This window comes from Microcaecilia unicolor, chromosome 4 (assembly GCF_901765095.1).
Source record: "Microcaecilia unicolor chromosome 4, aMicUni1.1, whole genome shotgun sequence".
Lineage (NCBI taxonomy): Eukaryota > Metazoa > Chordata > Amphibia > Gymnophiona > Siphonopidae > Microcaecilia > Microcaecilia unicolor.
Window position 1 is genome coordinate 215,520,907 of NC_044034.1, and position 18,170 is coordinate 215,539,076.

The 18,170-nt window shown below is 45.9% G+C and overlaps 1 protein-coding gene across 1 annotated transcript in view; it reads left to right on the forward strand.

The window, feature by feature from the left end:
* CTSD (cathepsin D) overlaps positions 1–18,170 on the forward strand; it is a 115,727-nt gene that overhangs the window by 49,805 nt on the left and 47,752 nt on the right. The window contains exon 3 of the mRNA XM_030201236.1: positions 7,934–8,057. Coding sequence (XP_030057096.1) covers positions 7,934–8,057 — 124 coding nt within the window. The remainder of the gene's footprint in view (positions 1–7,933; positions 8,058–18,170) is intronic.

Genomic DNA, 18,170 nt, shown 5'->3' on the forward strand with positions numbered 1-18,170 from the left:
TTTCGGTTTTCCGTGCCTTTTGCGGTGGCTGTTCTTTCCTTTTGGGGTAATTCTAGGCTGTATTTGTTTTCAAACAGGGGCTTGCAGCCTGTAGTTACGTGGATTGCATCCTTTTGCCTTTCTTTTTGGGCGCTGCATTTCTTTTGAACGGGGCGTAGCTACGTCGTGGGCTAGCCTGGGACAGCAACTGTGGATCTGTGAGGGCCAACTTCTGGGGACTCTGGTCTGGCGGGTATGGCGTCTACTTGAGTCGTTCCTCTTTAAGGATGTAGCCGGCATTTCTGTACGGGCATCTGCAGTTCCTTGGAGCTTTGAGGCTCATCTTGCTTTTGTTTTGGTGAGGACGGGATTCCAGGGAATCGTTCTTGTGGTGCAGTTTCTAGATGGAGCTCCTTCTGGTTCGTGTTGCAGAAGTATCCATAACTCCGAAACATCTGTTTCTGGGGGCACGATGGTGCTAGCACCATTATTTCCCGGCTCAATTTAACTTTAGTTTTTAGCCAAGCTGGGCAGCTTTTGGCGCTTAGCGGGTTCCGTAGGAGCCTTAGGAGCATGGGAGTAGCTGTACTGGGTCTACTAGTGGCCTATCTGCACCAGTATTCTGTTTCCTGCGTTGCTCAGGCCAGGTCTCAAGTTCCTGGCAGAACCCCAAAGCTTGCATTGGCTATTCTGCTACCCAGGACAGTGGGGCTACTTAGGCACATCATCTAATTATGGCACCCTCGGCAAGAACTGTGGTGCCCTCGACAGTTGGCAGCAGCTTCGTTCTCCAGTCGCTGTTTTTTAGTTTTCTGGTGCCTGGAGAGGGTCTCCGTCTCCAACTGCTAGCCCTTCTCCCATTTCTGGGTGTCGGCCCGGCTTAGTCTTCAGGCATAGCACCTTGACCCTCGGTGGACGTCAGTTCTAGTTCAGTCTGCAGACTTCGGGCCTGGCTTGTTCTCCGGGCAGTTTGTCCATAAACAGGCTGCTCCGGCTAGGCGCATAGGGTCCTGCTCGGCTCTAAGGCGAACAGGCCTCCGTCTCTGGAGGGCGAGCCCTGTTCCGGCTCTGCATGACGTACCCTAGCTCCATACGCCAACCCCGGATTTGTCTCCAGGGGCAGGAATTCTGAGCTTTGCTTCCTTAGACCGGTTTCTCCTATTCCGGTGGAGATTTTCTAGTATTGGTCTGGTGGGTCAGTGTTCGGCCCCTGGTAGTCAGAGCACTCTCCATTTCTGGCGCTTGGCCTCCCATTTTTTGGGTCTGTAGGTCGCGCCTTGATCAGTCTCCAGCCCTTTAGTCGTGTTCGGTAACTGGTCAGCTACCTTTCCAGATTGGAGACATCGGGGCTTCCTTCCTCTCCGTCATCGGACAGCGAGCTTGCTCCGCTTATGCTTGTGGCGCCTGGCTCTGTTGTGGCACGGGAAGCAAGTGCAGCCTCTTCCATTTGGGCCTAGCTTGTTTTCTGGACGTTGAGCTCTGCCCCGTCTTTGTATGGCTCAGCCTCTTCACTTGAGCCTGGACCCATGCATACGCGATGGTCTTCTCTTTCTCTAGGTCCATCGACTTTTGCTCCGCCTATGCACCTCGAGTCTGGCTATGGGTAGCAAGTATGGGTGCAGTGTGCATTGTTCCTTCGCTGGGCGGCAAGTCTTGTCAGGCTCTGCTCTGTCTCTGGGAGTCGAGCCTCTCCAGGGCGTGCTCCGTTTTGGAGCGTCGAGCATTGTGGGCATTGCTCCACCTTGATATGTTTCCGGATGCCGAGCCAGATCGTCCCTTGCCCCATCTCTGGACATCGGGCCTGATTGAGCCTTTCTCCGGCTCTAGCGTCGGTCCTGGTCATGTTATTCTCTGGCTCTAGACATAGCTCCGACTGTAGTCATCTGGCATGGTCGGCTGTTGCTCCGTCTCTGGATGTTCACCCTTTCCAGCCATTCCTTGTCTTGGGTCGTTCTGCATTGGCAGGCTTTGTTCTGCCTCTTGACACTTAGAGGTAGATGCACTAAACGTTTTTCATCGTTAAATGAGCCCTCAGGGAAGAATTTCCTATCCTTTCCATGCACTTAAGCCTATTTTCCGACGACAGTAGCAGCTAACGAAAACGGAATGGAGATGAGCAATTAGTGTGAAAACCCCATTGAAACGACATGCACTAACCTTTTCCGATTGCCTTTACGCAGGAAAAAGGCAGGAAAACTAACGAGAGGTCTGGACCTCTCGTTAGGACAGCTCCGTGGCAGGAAAAGTGTTAAGTGAAAAAATAAACAAACTTTGAGCCAATCCCAGCGCATTAGCAGAGCTAAAAGCGCTGTGATTGGTCCAAAGGACCTCAGAAAACACATAAAAAAATAAAAATAAAAAAAGGATCGGGAGGGGGCAAGGGCGCTCATCAGGAGCGTCCTGTACGGACTGCCTTGCCCCCCCCCCCCCCCCCCCCCCCGCTGCTCCCCACTTTCCGCCGCTCCCCCCACCCCGAAAAAGCAAACTTCTAGAAGCCCCTGCCCCCCTCCCTTCCTCACTACTCTCACCTAAGCTCCGCCGCCCGACATCCTCCGTCCGTGCCCCGCCCCCTTTTGGGGTCGTCGCCGCCATTCCCCTCCTCCATCGGGCCCCCCTTCCTCTTACCGGGCCCGTGCAGCGCCTCTCTCCTCTGTCCGAAGGCGCTGCACGGGCAAGAAGAACGCTGAATCAGCTGATGCCTGCCTTCGCCTAGCTTCCATAGAGCGTCTTTCTCCTCCTGAGCCCGCCCCTGTCTGACGTCAGTAACCTACGTAGGTTACTGACGTCAGACAGGGGCGGGCGCAGCAGGAGAAAGACGCGCCATCGCGAAGGCAGGCATCAGCTGATTCAGCTTTCTTCTTGCCCGTGCAGCGCCTTCGGACAGAGGAGAGAGGCGCTGCACGGGCCCGGTAAGAGGAAGGGGGGCCCGATGGAGGAGGGGAATGGCGGCGACGACCCCAAAAGGGGGCGGGGCACGGACGGAGGATGTCGGGAGGCGGAGCTGAGGTGAGAGAGTAGTGAGGAAGGGAGGGGGGCAGGGGCTTCTAGAAGTTTGCTTTTTCGGGGTGGGGGGAGCGGCGGAAAGTGGGGAGGGGGCAGGGGCTGCTAGAATTTTGCTTTTTCGGGGTGGGGGGAGCGGCGGAAAGTGGGGAGCAGCGGGGGGGGGGGCAAGGCCGTCTGTACAGGACGCTCCTGATGAGCGCCCTTGCCCCCTCCCGACCCTTTTTTTTTATTTTTGTTTTTATTTGGGAGCCATGTGCTTGCGATTTGACTGTGTTTTGACTGTTTGTGGCATGCGCAGAGCAGCTAACATAACGCTTGGCTGCTCTGCGCATGATTTGGGGGCCGATTAACGATGTGTATTGTGATTCTTTGATACATTGTACGTTTCACTACCGATCTCAGCATGTGTGACTTTTTTTTTTGGTGCATTTTTCGTTATTTTAAAATCGTTAGGGACTTTAACGATTTAGATTTTTTTACGTTTGGTTGCTGCATCTGCCTCTTAGCCTGGTAGGGCTTGTCTCCTTTTCGGGCTTTGCTTCGTTTGCTGGACGTGCGGCCTGATGGAGCCTGGCGCCGTCCACGGGTTTTAAGCCTTGATCCATCTACGGATGTCCGGGCTTGCTCTGGCTATGGACGTTGGACCTTGCTCCGCCTGCGTCGTCGAGCCTTGTTCAGTCTGCAGGCGTCGAGCCTTGTTCAGTCTTTGGGCGTCGAGTACCGCTCAGTCTTTGGGCGTCAAGTCTGGCTCAGTCTACATGCATCGAGCCCTGCTCAGTCTTCAGGCGTTGAGCCTTGCTCCGCCTGCGGACGTCGAGCCTTCTCGGACCGGATTCCATCTACAGAAGTCGAGCCTCGGCGGGAGGGGTTCCGTCTCCGGACATAGGGACTTTCTTTGGATGCTGCCTTGAGCCTTGCTCCGTCTCCGGAAGTCGGGTCTCATCGAGACTGGCTTCGTCTCTGGGTGTTGTCCCAATTCGACTTTTGCTCCGTCGCTGGACGTAGAGCCTCATCGGCTTTTGCTCCGTCTCCGGACGTGGAGCCTCATCGGCTTTTGCTCCGTCTCCGGACGTGGAGCCTCATCGGCTTTTGCTCCGTCTCCGGACGTGGAGCCTCATCGGCTTTTGCTCAGTCTCCGGATGTGGAGCCTCATCGGCCTTTGCTCCGTCTCCGGATGTGGAACCTCATCGGCCTTTGCTCCGTCTCCGGACGTGGAGCCTCATCGGCCTTTGCTCCTTCTCCGGACGTGGAGCATCATCGGCCTTTGCTCCGTCTCCGGACGTAGGGCCTCCTCGGCATTTGCTCTGTCTCCGGACATCGAGCCTGGTCGAGTCTTGCTCCGTCTCCGGACATCGAGCCTAGTCGAGTCTTGTCAATGTCTGGCTTTGCTCCATCTCAAGGAGTCAAGTCTTGTATGGTTGTGCTCTATCTTGGTCCTCAGGCCTTGTGGAGCCCGGCTCGGGCTCTGCAGATTACACCCTGTGTCCCCTGGCGTGCATTGAGCGGTTTTTGGGCATAGAGTCTGGCTCCTTTGGTGGCGGTCACTGTTGGCTCTGACTGTCGTGCTGCCTTCAGGAGCGGTTGATGGAGGTGCCTCTGGGGTTCCAGATATGCACCTCATAGAGAGGTCCGGCCTTGTTCCATTTCTGATGGAAGGGCATAGTTCAAGTCCGGAGAATGGGTTTTTTTTCTCCGGCTCTATGGAGTATAAGAGATGCCCTCTGAGATGGTGCGTTCGCGTCCTATTAGGAGCATGCGCCTTGTTGCTATTTCTAAGGGTTGAGTGTGGTTCTCAGCTGTTCTCGGTGGACTCGTCCTCGAGATTTTTTTCTGAACCGGGAGTTGGTTCAGATTTGACAGGCTGAGTCTTCTTAGTGCTGACGGTTTGGTCTGGCAGCGCTTCTGTGGTCCCTCCCGACTGGATGACTGCTTTGGTACATCCCACTCGTCTCTGGATTGTTCTGTGGGACGCTATGGAAGGTACAATTATGTCTTACCTGATAATTGTCTTTCCATTAGTCCCAACAGATCAATCCAGAGGCCCGCCCTTTGTGTTCTTGGCTAAGTATTCTTTTGACTCGTTCGGATCCGTTATTTTATTTCTCAGTCCAGAGGCCCGCCCTTTGTGTTCTTGGCTGAGTATTCTTTTGACTCGTTCGGATCCGTTGTTTTATTTCTCCTTCAGTTCATTTACTACTACTACTACTTAACATTTCTAAAGCGCTACTAGGGCTTCGCAGCGCTGTACAATTTAACATAGAGGGACAGTCCCTGCTGAAGGAGCTTACAATCAGGTGACTGGAAGAAGGACATCATGGTGTTGCAGTTTACGGCTGCAGATGTTTCCCTCCCACGGGATCGGTGGAGGAGAAGCCTACATGGGCTTTATGGAGGCAGGAGAGCCGTACAGTTTGGGTTTTCTCTTTTAGCTTCCACGGCTTTGGTATCGACAATACTGAGGTTAAGATGGCTGCACATGTCCACATATAGTAAACCTCTGAAGTTCTCTCTATCTCCACCTGCTGGTAGAGGGACATAACTCCACTCGTCTCTGGATTGATCTGTTGGGACTAATGGAAAGAAAATTATCAGGTAAGACATAATTTTACCTTACAAGTCAATAAGAAATAGGGTCAGGTAAGGGAGGGGTACATGTGTAAAATAAGGTACAAAATAATAATTCACCCTTTCCTCTCTGAGCACACCATCCACTCTTTCATTACCTCTCGCCTTGACTACTGCAACCTACTCCTCACTGGCCTCCCACTTAACCATCTATCCCCCCTTCAATCCGTTCAGAACTCTGCTGCGCGTCTTATCTTCCGCCTAGACCGATATGCTCATATCACCCCTCTCCTCAAGTCACTTCACTGGCTTCCGATCAGGTACTGCATACAGTTCAAGCTTCTCCTACTAATCTACAAATGCACTCAATCTGCAGCCCCTCACTACCTCTCTACCCTCATCTCCCCTTATGCTCCTACCTGTAACCTCCGCTCACAGGACAAATCCCTCCTCTCAGTACCCTTCTCTATCACCGCCAACTCCAGGCTCTGCCCATTCTGCCTCGCCTCACCCTATGCTTGGAATAAATTCCCTGAGCCCATACGCCAAGCCCCCTCCCTGCCCATCTTCAAATCCTTGCTCAAAGCCCATCTCTTCAATGTCGCTTTCGGCACCTAACCATTGTACCTCTATCCAGGAAATCTAGACTGCCTCAATCTTGATTGACTGCACTTTTTGTCCTTTAGATTGTAAGCTCCTTTGAGCAGGGACTGTCCTTTGTTAATTTTACAGCGCTGCACAACCCTGGTAGCGCTTTAGAAATGTTAAATAGTAGTAGTAGTAGTAGTAGTAGTAATAAGGAATAAAATAGTCCTTTGAGGCAAATCATTTTAGTCGCTCTTCTTTGAACCATCCATCTTGCCCAGTATCCTGATTCCAACAGTAGCCAATGCAGATCACAAGTACTTGACAGAATCCCAAAGAGTAGCAAGATTCCATGCTGTACCATTCTTGTTGAACAACATCTTATCTAGGCTATTGTTGAATCCCAGTCCTTTGAACCTAGAAGCCAGCCTGACTTTTCAGGATATCCTCCATGAGGTATTTGCATATATTGCAAATATTTGTCTAGAATATTTATTTTGGATAGCCTGGAAAAGATGTTGGAATCCCCAGGTAGGGTTCAGAATGGTACACTAGAACATGTTTTTTCTGGCTCTTGGGTAGCTGACATTAACAGAAATGTTAATGTCTCAAGTAGAAGTAAATCAATTTTTATACTTGTTCCAAAATGATAAAGGGGATGGAACGCCTCTCGTATGAGGAAAGGCTAAAGAGGTTAGGGCTCTTCAGCTTGGAAAAGAGACGGATGAGGGGAGATATGATTGAGGTCTACAAAATCCAGAGTGGTGTAGAACGAGTAGAAGTAAATCGATTTTTTTTTACTCATTCCAAAAGTACAAAGACTAGGGGACACTTGAGGAAGTTACATGGAAATACTTTTAAAACAAATAGGAGGAAATATTTTTTTCATTCAACAAATAGTTAAGCTCTGGAACGCTTTGCCATAGGATGTGGTAACAGCGGTTAGCATATCTGGGTTTAAAAAAGTTTTGGACAAGTTCTTGGAGGAAAGGTCCATAGTCTGCTATTGAGACAGACGTGGGAAGCAACTGCTTGTCCTGGGATTGGTAGCATGGAATGTTGCCACGATTTGGGTTTCTGCCAGGTACTTGTGACCTGGTTGGCCACTGTTGGAAACAGGATACTGTGCTAGATGGATCATTGGTCTGACCCAGTAAGCTACTCTTATGTTCTTATGTATGTACCCACACTCTCCCTCCTTTCTTGTAGAAGATTTTTGTGCCCTCCAACTCCCTCCTAAAATAAATGCTAGAGTAGAGGCACAGTCAAAGGTGGCTGGAGAAATGTTAAAATTGCTGTCTCGGGGCGTAGATAAGACATCATAGCCATACTGATGGCATAAAAAGTCAGTAAAAACCTGGAATGGCAGAGGCCTGCAGTGGGAAGCTTAAGAATATTTTATGCTTGAAATAAAGAGCACAGTGTCCTTTAGTGAAACAAGCTTGGGTGCCAGCCATCTCCTTTTGTTTTACGGGGCTAGTCATTCAGTGATTTATTACCCCCCCCCCTTTCTTAATCAGTCACATGTTGTAAGCCGGAGGTACCAACCTAATTCCATTTCTTGTCCTCGTTCCAACACTCTAGAGCTTGTTGTCCTGCAGCTGCTTTGGGGTGGAACGTAGGCTGACTAACCTGAGATGGTGTTAGGTTGGCGGTGTTCCTGTGTTCACTGCTAGATTCTCTGGACAAGCTCCTTCTGTGGGTACAGCACTTGGGTAGCTGCTTTTCCTTCTCTCTGCCATGTAAGTCAGGGCTCTGTAACACTCTGTGATCATTGCACTTTGTCATTTATCCATTCCAGGCTCAATATTATGGAGAGATCAGCATTGGCACCCCACCACAGACATTCATGGTGATCTTCGACACAGGCTCTTCCAACTTATGGGTGCCCTCTGTTCACTGCGCCTTATTGGATATAGCGTGTTGTGAGTATTGCACCTTCCATCCTATCCTGTACTGATAGTTTTACCTTGAATCCTTTGATCAGGAAAGACCTGATCAGATTAATACATTTAGAACCCCATTTTGCATAGGATATCCAGGTCTAAAAAGGGATGTTCAAGGTTTCTAAGGTATTGTACAAAAAGCTCACTGTATGTGGAGTCTTTTGTTCAATGTGTAAGACCATGTAAAAGTACGCTTGTGTTTTTCTGGCATCTACATGCACAAAAAGATTGACTTCACTCTGTGTGTTATACATGTAACTACTGATTTTGTACTATTTGCATGTTTAAGTGCTGGCCTTTTTGCAGTATACAGTGGTGGAAATAAGTATTTGATCCCTTGCTGATTTTGTAAGTTTGCCCACTGACAAAGACATGAGCAGCCCATAATTGAAGGGTAGGTTATTGGTAACAGTGAGAGATAGCACATCACAAATTAAATCCGGAAAATCACATTGTGGAAAGTATATGAATTTATTTGCATTCTGCAGAGGGAAATAAGTATTTGATCCCCCACCAACCAGTAAGAGATCTGGCCCCTACAGACCAGGTAGATGCTCCAAATCAACTCGTTACCTGCATGACAGACAGCTGTCGGCAATGGTCACCTGTATGAAAGACACCTGTCCACAGACTCAGTGAATCAGTCAGACTCTAACCTCTACAAAATGGCCAAGAGCAAGGAGCTGTCTAAGGATGTCAGGGACAAGATCATACACCTGCACAAGGCTGGAATAGGCTACAAAACCATCAGTAAGACGCTGGGCGAGAAGGAGACAACTGTTGGTGCCATAGTAAGAAAATGGAAGAAGTACAAAATGACTGTCAATCGACAAAGATCTGGGGCTCCACGCAAAATCTCACCTCGTGGGGTATCCTTGATCATGAGGAAGGTTAGAAAGCAGCCTACAACTACAAGGGGGGAACTTGTCAATGATCTCAAGGCAGCTGGGACCACTGTCACCACGAAAACCATTGGTAACACATTACGACATAACGGATTGCAATCCTGCAGTGCCCGCAAGGTCCCCCTGCTCCGGAAGGCACATGTGACGGCCCGTCTGAAGTTTGCCAGTGAACACCTGGATGATGCCGAGAGTGATTGGGAGAAGGTGCTGTGGTCAGATGAGACAAAAATTGAGCTCTTTGGCATGAACTCAACTCGCCGTGTTTGGAGGAAGAGAAATGCTGCCTATGACCCAAAGAACACCGTCCCCACTGTCAAGCATGGAGGTGGAAATGTTATGTTTTGGGGGTGTTTCTCTGCTAAGGGCACAGGACTACTTCACCGCATCAATGGGAGAATGGATGGGGCCATGTACCGTACAATTCTGAGTGACAACCTCCTTCCCTCCGCCAGGGCCTTAAAAATGGGTCGTGGCTGGGTCTTCCAGCACGACAATGACCCAAAACATACAGCCAAGGCAACAAAGGAGTGGCTCAGGAAGAAGCACATTAGGGTCATGGAGTGGCCTAGCCAGTCACCAGACCTTAATCCCATTGAAAACTTATGGAGGGAGCTGAAGCTGCGAGTTGCCAAGCGACAGCCCAGAACTCTTAATGATTTAGAGATGATCTGCAAAGAGGAGTGGACCAAAATTCCTCCTGACATGTGTGCAAACCTCATCATCAACTACAGAAGACGTCTGACCGCTGTGCTTGCCAACAAGGGTTTTGCCACCAAGTATTAGGTCTTGTTTGCCAGAGGGATTAAATACTTATTTCCCTCTGCAGAATGCAAATAAATTCATATACTTTCCACAATGTGATTTTCCGGATTTAATTTGTGATGTGCTATCTCTCACTGTTACCAATAACCTACCCTTCAATTATGGGCTGCTCATGTCTTTGTCAGTGGGCAAACTTACAAAATCAGCAAGGGATCAAATACTTATTTCCACCACTGTATAGGCATGTTTTATATAAAGATAAATCTAATCTATGACCGCTCAATTTGGTTTACAATAAATATCCATAAACTCATAAATAAGACATAACAAACATATGTTACAAACTTATACATGTTCATGCCAAACACTGTAAAATATACATACAATAAGAGCCAGTTAAGGAGCCAAGTTCTAAACATCAACCTCTGTCTTTGGGGTGGTTTTTAAGGCCAGAGGGATAAAGGATCTCTCTTGCAAGCTTCTCAAAACCTCGGATCCATAACAAGCAGTTCAGACACTTGTGCGTGATTCAGAGGCGGTATGAATGCTGATGGGAAAAAAGTTTTAAAATGTTTCTCTTGTGGTGGACTTCTTGAATGCTTACTTCCCGTTTACAAAAGAAATCTCTACGGAAGTGTAAACAAGAGTCACAAAGTAGAGACTTAGACAATGGCCATCCAATACAGAGGAATCCAAGCAGAAAGTGGCAATCACAGAGTTTATTGAAAAGATTCAAATGTTTGTTTTATGTTTATTAAAACTTTCTTAATTGCTTTTTTTTAACAAGTAAATCAAAGTAATCTACATAAATGATTAAAATCAGTAAAAAGAAGAGAACACCATGAGAACACAAACATATCAAGATCAATCACGTTGCTATATCTCTCACTGCATGGGGCATCTTTTACTATTGGTAAAATCCCTATACTATGATCCAGAATAAGTTTTATTACAAAGAGAAGTTCTTAAATGAAGTTGGTTATTACACAAAGGCTCTTTCTTGTTTCCTCCCAATATGCCTGCCTAGAGTTAGGAAGAATTAACCTGAGGTCATTCAAAGAATGTAGATTGCGAACAGGAACATAAAGAACGATCAGTTTTGCCAAGTACTCTGGAATACCTGTATGAACATTCTTAAAGGTCAATGAAAGAATTTTTTGAATTGCACGTGAAAATGAATAGGTAGCCAGTGAAGTCTTATAAGAAGAGGGGTGGCATGATCCCTGCATTGAGCAGAACTGAGCAATCATGCAGCAGTATTTTGCAGTGTGTGGAGACATTTAATTTATAACTTGGGAAGGCCTGCATAAATGATGCTACAATAATCTAATCGTGAGCCTATAGAGGAATGAAACGGAGAATGTAGGGTATCAAAATCAAGGATGCCTTCTGTGAATCTTAGTTTAAGAAGGGCAAAAAAATCCATTCTTCAGTACAGAGGAAATATGGGCTGTAAAACTAAGATAAGAATCAGTCCAAGATACTTGTGATACCGGTTCAGTTGGTGTGCCAAATAAAGTCAATAATCCCAACATTTCTTTCTGTCTGTCTTTCTTTCTTCACCTAGCCATCCGCCTGGGGCTACCCCACAGCCACTCAGAGGGTCTATCCCCCAGCACAGCTTAGGTCTGCCTGTACCTGCTGCTTGTGCTCTACACTAGCACCCTCCTCCCACCTACTGGGTCACAACTGCTTCTGGGTGAGTCTCCCACTCTCAAATTATCCCAGTGATTTCTAGGTTATTTTGCCACACTCCTAGTGGTCCCACAGTTCCCAGAAAGCACTCATAGACCCAATACACAAACCACCAGGATTCTTTATCAGTCCAGACAGAGGGGCAATAAACTAAATATTGTTTATTGTCTTAAAAATTGAACAGTGGAACAAACAAAAGCACAATCAGCAAACAATAACAGGTAATTGAAATATGGATCAATTATAACACTAACAAAACATTTGTTTACTTACTAAAAAGTACCTGGGAAGATCAGAAAATATGCTGTTCACAGATTATCAACTTTAACTGATCACAGGGCCTTAGCAAAGAGATCCTGCTCGCTTTTCTTCCTAGCTAAGACTGGAGGAAAAACCAGTACACTCTAAAGGAAATGAGCTCCTGGGCCAATTAGAGCCCAGTCAACAAGATTTCAAAAATATATCACTGCTTGCTTTCTTATTGTGTTAAACTAAAGAAAAGAACATTCAGTTCCCTGTAAGAGCTTTACAGCAAAGAAACACTACTTCTTGCCAAAAAGAAGAAAAACGCTTCAGGACATAATTAAGTCAGGAAAATATCCAGCACATTTTACAGGCTTAAATTTTTCTTTCTTTCTTTCTTTTTGTCTTTTCCAACAGGCCATAGTTTTGTGAGGGTTGAGGACTATAAAATGATTCTTCAACAAACACGATACACTATTTAGGCAGTTCTGAAGGAGTGATAGATCAGGCTTAAGCCTAGTGGTATAATGAGTTATTAAAATATCAGCTGCATAAAAGTAAGTACCAAGACTAAAGGACTGAATGAGTGTAGCTAATGGACTCAGATGTTAAAAAGTATTGGAGATAAAATTGACCCCAGTGGCACTCCACAGGATGGGAAGGACCTTGATTAGCCTTATGGGGAAGAAATTTTAAACGTTCAGCCTTGATGTAAAGTATTCAAGGACTGTCAGATATTCCAACAGACAAAAGACGTTATAATAGAACCTTATAATCGATTATATCAAATGCAGCTGACAGGTCTATCAAAACAGCTAATGCAATATAGCCTTCAAGTTTCTGATAAATTTCATTCAGCAGGGAAGTTTAAAACTGTTTCCATGCTAAATCCCATACGAAACCCCGATTGACTGGGATGCAGGATTAATGAAGCCTCTAGGTGTAACTGCAACTGAAGAAAAACTAATTTTTCAATGAGTTTCGCTAGAAAAGGAAGCTTGGAAATAAGACGACAGTTTCCTGGAATTGACGAATCTAAAGAGGGATTTTTTTAGCACAGGTTTTATTTATTTGTTACATTTGTATCCCACATTTTCCCACCTATTTGTAGGCTCAGTGTGGCTTACATAGTACCGGAGAGGCGTTTGTAGACTCCAGTGTAAACAAATACAAAGTGATGATGTGGTAAGATAAAGTTCATGTGGCACAGCCACATTAGGGAATCGTACAGCGGAAGAGTTGTGTTATGTCCATTACGCACTTTAGTTTTGTTGTTTTGCAGAGATCAGGCATTGATGTTGGATTGGTAAGGTATGCCTTTTTAAACAGGTTAGTTTTTAGTTTTTTCCGGAAGTTTAGGTGGTCGTACGTAGTTTTCAAGGTTTTTGGTAATGCGTTCCACAGTTGTGTGCTCATGTAGGAGAAGCTGGATGCGTAAGTTGATTTGTATTTGAGTCCTTTGCAGCTTGGGTAGTGCAGATTTGGGTACGTCCGTGTTGATTCGGATGTGTTTCTAGTTGGTAGGTCGATCAAGTCTGTCATGTATCCCAGGGCTTTACCATAGATAATTTTGTGAACCAGAGTGCAGATTTTGAAAGCAATGCTTTGAACAATTGCCTGCTTAAGGTATGGGCAAGTATCCCTCAGGGACCAGGAGATACATTGGACTGTAGGAAGAAGACCTGTAGAAGGAATAGGATCTAGAGCACAGGTGGTAATATTCATCCTGATTAGGGTGTTTTTTATCAATTCGAGAGAGAGTTGACTAATGACACGGCTGTGTTTCGGCAGATAACCACCTGCTTCAGGAGTCATATGCTTGTACGTGGTGGAGCCTACTTATATCAAGGTCACAGAATGTTGCTATTGTAGCAAACCAGGCAAAAAAGGTAGCAAGTTAATTTCATATCTGTCAGTTGTATCAGCGTCTTGTTTGCAAAAGTAGTACACTTAGAGAACTGGAAATTCTTAACGAATTTAAGTAGAGAGCTGTGGTAGCCGTGTTAGTCCACTCTTAAAGGTAATCAATAGAAATCAAACAAAATAAAACATGGAAAATAAAATAAGATGATACCTTTTTTATTGGACATAACTTAATACATTTCTTTATTTTTTTTATTTTTTGTTTATAATTTTACAATAATTTTTCAAGCATACAGTCTTGAAAGAAAGTGATATACATATATCTTAAAAGAAAAAAGGAAAAATCATGATTCTATCATCAAAATAGGAAATTCACGCAAGTCCTCATAAGGATTCCAAAACTTAAACTAGAGGAATCTATTTAAGGCAAAAAATCAAAGGAAAATTGCTATTCGCGAAGGATTCTGGTGAAATATATTATGTTGGTCCAGCTGTTAACTAAGAAGCAATTAGTTTGGATAGCTGAGATGGGTCGGTAAAGGAATATTTAACATTATCAAGTCTAACAATACACTTGCCAGGGGTACCTCAAAAAAAAGGATCCCCCTGCTTGAACAACAGCCGATTTCATTATGAGAAATTGTCTCCTTTTCTTTTGTGTCTCTCTTGAGAAGTCTGGAAACAGGGAAATCTTCAAACCAAGGAATGGTTTCTCTCGATGCTTAAAAAACATCTGAAAAAGCCATTGCTTATCAGGAATTAAGGCCACAGTCGCGACCAAAGTTGCTGGTGTGGCCTGCTGAGTATCTGAAGTCTCAAGAAAGGCTGAGATATCCAAAGTCTGTTGTACATTTGTTTCTGGAATTTTTTGAGGAAGATAAAAGACCTTTGAAAATGGTGGTAAATTGTTCTCAGGTATACATAAGTTCTCCATTAAGTATCTCTTCAACATATCTCCAGGTTTTATCATAGCTATAAAGGGAAAATTAATAAAATGTAAATTTTGATTCCTGGTATAGTTTTCAAAGTTTTCAGATTTAACTTAATACATTTCTTGATTAGCTTTCGAAGGTTGCCCTTCTTCGTCAGATCGGAAATAAGCAAATGTGCTAGCTGACAGTATATATAAGTGAAGCATCCAAGCCTTTCATTGACAGTCTAACAGGGTGGGTGGGAGGTATGCATGGGGACATCAAAGCATTCAATTGATAGTCTAACAGGATGGGTGTGGGTAGTTGAGGGGAGGGTGATAAACAGAGAAATACAACTTTTATAGTTTATAATGGGCTAGAAAACCCAGATCCTTGTTAAGTCCTGTCTGTTGGGTGTCAAAATATTCAATCATTCTGACTTCAAAGATCTTACATTCCTGTATTGTTTTAAAGTTACCTTTCAGAATTCTCACTGTGAAATCACTGGTACAGTGTCCTGGTCCTGTAAAGTGCTGACCAACAGGGGTGGGAGCCCTAGTGGCACCAGTATTGTTCATGTGATGTCTATGTAAATTGAATATTTTTTTAAGCATCTGGCCTGTTTCTCCAATATAGCATCCTTCGTTAAATTTTTTACACTGAATGATATATACCACATTGGAAGATGAGCAAGTGAAAGATTCCTTTATGTTGAATATCTTTCCTTTGTGAATGACTGTGGGGTCCTGTGAAATGTTTTGGCATAGCTTGCAGCTGGATAAATTACAGGGAAGTGTGCCCTTCTGTTCCTTTTCAGTCTTTGTTGGGAGTTTACTTCTGATTTAGCTTGTGTTTTAAGTTGGGTGGCTGTTGGAAGGCCAGTACTGGTGGGGATGGGAATATCTCTTTCAGTAATTCATCCTCCTGGAGTATAGGTTGTAGATCTCTTATGATTTTCCTCAGTTTCTCCAGCTCTGGGTTGTATGTCACTACAAGGGGGATTCTGTCTGTGGCTTTTTTCTCCTTGTACTGTAGCAGATTTTCCCTGGGTGTTTTGAGGGAGGAGGCAATATTCTTGGAGATTATTTTGGGGTTGTAGCCTTTCTGTTTGAAGGATGCAGTCAGGCTTTTAAGGTGTCTGTCTCTGTCCCCTGGGTCAGAGCAGATACGGTGGTATTAAGTTATGTCCAATAAAAAAGGTATAATTTTATTTTATTTTCCATGTTTTATTTTGTTTGATTTCTATTGATTACCTTTAAGGAATTTAAGAAACTTTCGCTCAATAGGGAGTCAGTGCAAAGTGACTGGGGAAGAAAAAAAGGTAATCCCTCTTCCATTGTTTCTTAATACGATCTCTGTTGCTGTATTCTGCAACAATGTAGAAACCTTCTAAGTAACACCATCTCTGAGGTAACTGATCTGGATAGGAGAGGCAGCAGCATGAGGTTAGGGGATAGAGAGACTGGCTACAGTTCTGTAAATTGTTTAAGATCTGGTCAGTCAGGCTATGGGGGACAGCGGGGAGGGATGAAGTTTTGTGCTGGGCTGTGGAGATGATTATACATTTCACAGGAAGTTCTACATAATGTACTGCTTGCCTCAAATCTCCTTTTAAAAATAAAAAAAAATTTTTGAAGTGGACTTTCGTAAATAATACTCAACTGACATATGGAAACAGAGTATTTAGAAAGGTTATAGATGATTGCTGGTGGTTTTGAAACAGGTGGGAAATCAGGAGACGAAAGGCAAATTTTGGTTCCAAACAAGGCAACTTTATTGCTAGCAAGTGAACAGCACCGAGTAGCCTCGGGACACTGTGTGTCATAAATCATCTGACGCTTACATTTATACTTCCCTACTGGGCCTGCGCATTTGGCCCCTTACACGTCATACCTGTCATGCGCAGTAAACATTTGTAGTTCTTACAGTACAAAATTGTAGTCCCAGTACGTACACACGTCATAACACTGAAATGATACTGGCAAGAAAAACGAAACTTAGCAGCTTATTCTGTACACACACAATGCTCCTTTCTAGCACAGGAGATAAGGTGCGGCTCAGGAATGCAGGGGGGTGTCAGCACCCTCCAAGGTCGCCTATTCAGATGGCGTTGCTACGTGCAAGCTGGTCTTGTATAGGCCTTGCAAACTACTGTTACAAGCTATATATCTAATAGCCCTGCATTCTGTCTGTACATTAGTAAACAGCAAACTTGTCTTGTTAGTAAACAGTAAAACTGGATAAGGCACAAATGTCCAGTGCAGTAATAAGGTGTGGCCAAACAGCCAAAAGCAGAGGTAGAGTGCATAAGTAAAAGTCCATCAGTAGGCACAAAACATGAGGTTGTCCTGTTGCTCAGTAGTATTCAGGTAGTACCGGCGTTCCACTCCTTCATTCCCCCCTTTTGATACTTGAACATCCATTCTGGTGGAGAGTATCACCTCCATGAACCCTAAAAAGGAAAGAAAGGACAAGGATAGTTAGCGAGGGAGGCAACAAGCGAGCCCTAAGCCCTTGCGCAGCCGTTGGTTGCTTCGCCGGGGTTGAGACGGAGGGCCCCTAGTGGAATCCCCCCCCCTTTGTAGCCGGTCTTTTGCTGGCACAAGGGTGATGGCCCATTGAGTGACTCAGGGGGTTCAAAGTGCACATCAGCCACAAGGTGCTTCATCGTCAGCTTCATCAGACTGGGGAATGGGGGAGTACATCTGGAGAGCCATAAGTTGGGCAGCAGCACGGCGGTCAGCGATGCTTTCCATGGTGGAGCGGAGACACCTGAAAACTAAGGGGAGAGACAAAGGTATTATTAGGCAAGACAGCAAGAACAGGCCACCCATGACGAGGAGGCCTTGCAGGCTCCCGGAGGTTGGGAGCCAGCTGGTGAGGGAGGAAGTCCAATCCCACGCACTGTTCCAGGTCTGGACGGGGACGTGGGCTAGTTTGACCATCCGGTCAGTTATCTCCCTGATGACATGGCTCTGGTCATCAATCTGTAAGCAGCAATTACTGAGGTTAAACTTGCCACACACCCCGCCCTCCTGGGCTAAGAGGTAGTCAAGAGCCAAGCGATTTTGGTAGACGGCGGTAATGAGCTTAGTGTTCTGTCGAGCTAGGATATTGAGGGCCAGGGCAGAATCGTTAGTGAGGATTTCGAGTACGGCCTGTAGGCGAATAATGCGATTTAGCATGTAGATAGGGGTGCGGTACCCGTATGTACCATCTTCAGCCCATGTGGCCGGTCCATAGTAGTGAATGATACGTTCAGGCGGCCACTCGTTGTCCTTCCAGTCTCCAATCTGGACTTTGGGCTTGATGATTGGGAAAGACCGTTTTCGTCGGGTAGGGTTATCAGGCCCCTTTTCCACGTATAGGGGGATTCCCAAAGTTTCGCCGACTTGTATGGGCAGAAGGAAAAAACTAGGTCGGACCGTGCCCAAGAGGCAGGTACCGTACCAGCGAGTCGGGAGTTGTTCATAGGCCCTGCGTCCGCAGATATAGTAGTAGCCCGCCGGGGCTACCCACTTGAGGGAAGCGTTCCCTCCGTATGTCCATGTCATGTTCAAGGTGGGTTCTGTCCAGATAGGCTCCGGGGCGGGCAGGTTGTCCGTTTGCCACCAGGTCGTCCGGCTGCCATTATACTGAAGAACCCCCGTACAAGCAGAGTCTCCCACTGGTACAGAGTAACGCTTCGATGGCGCTCGACTAGCGCAGAGGGT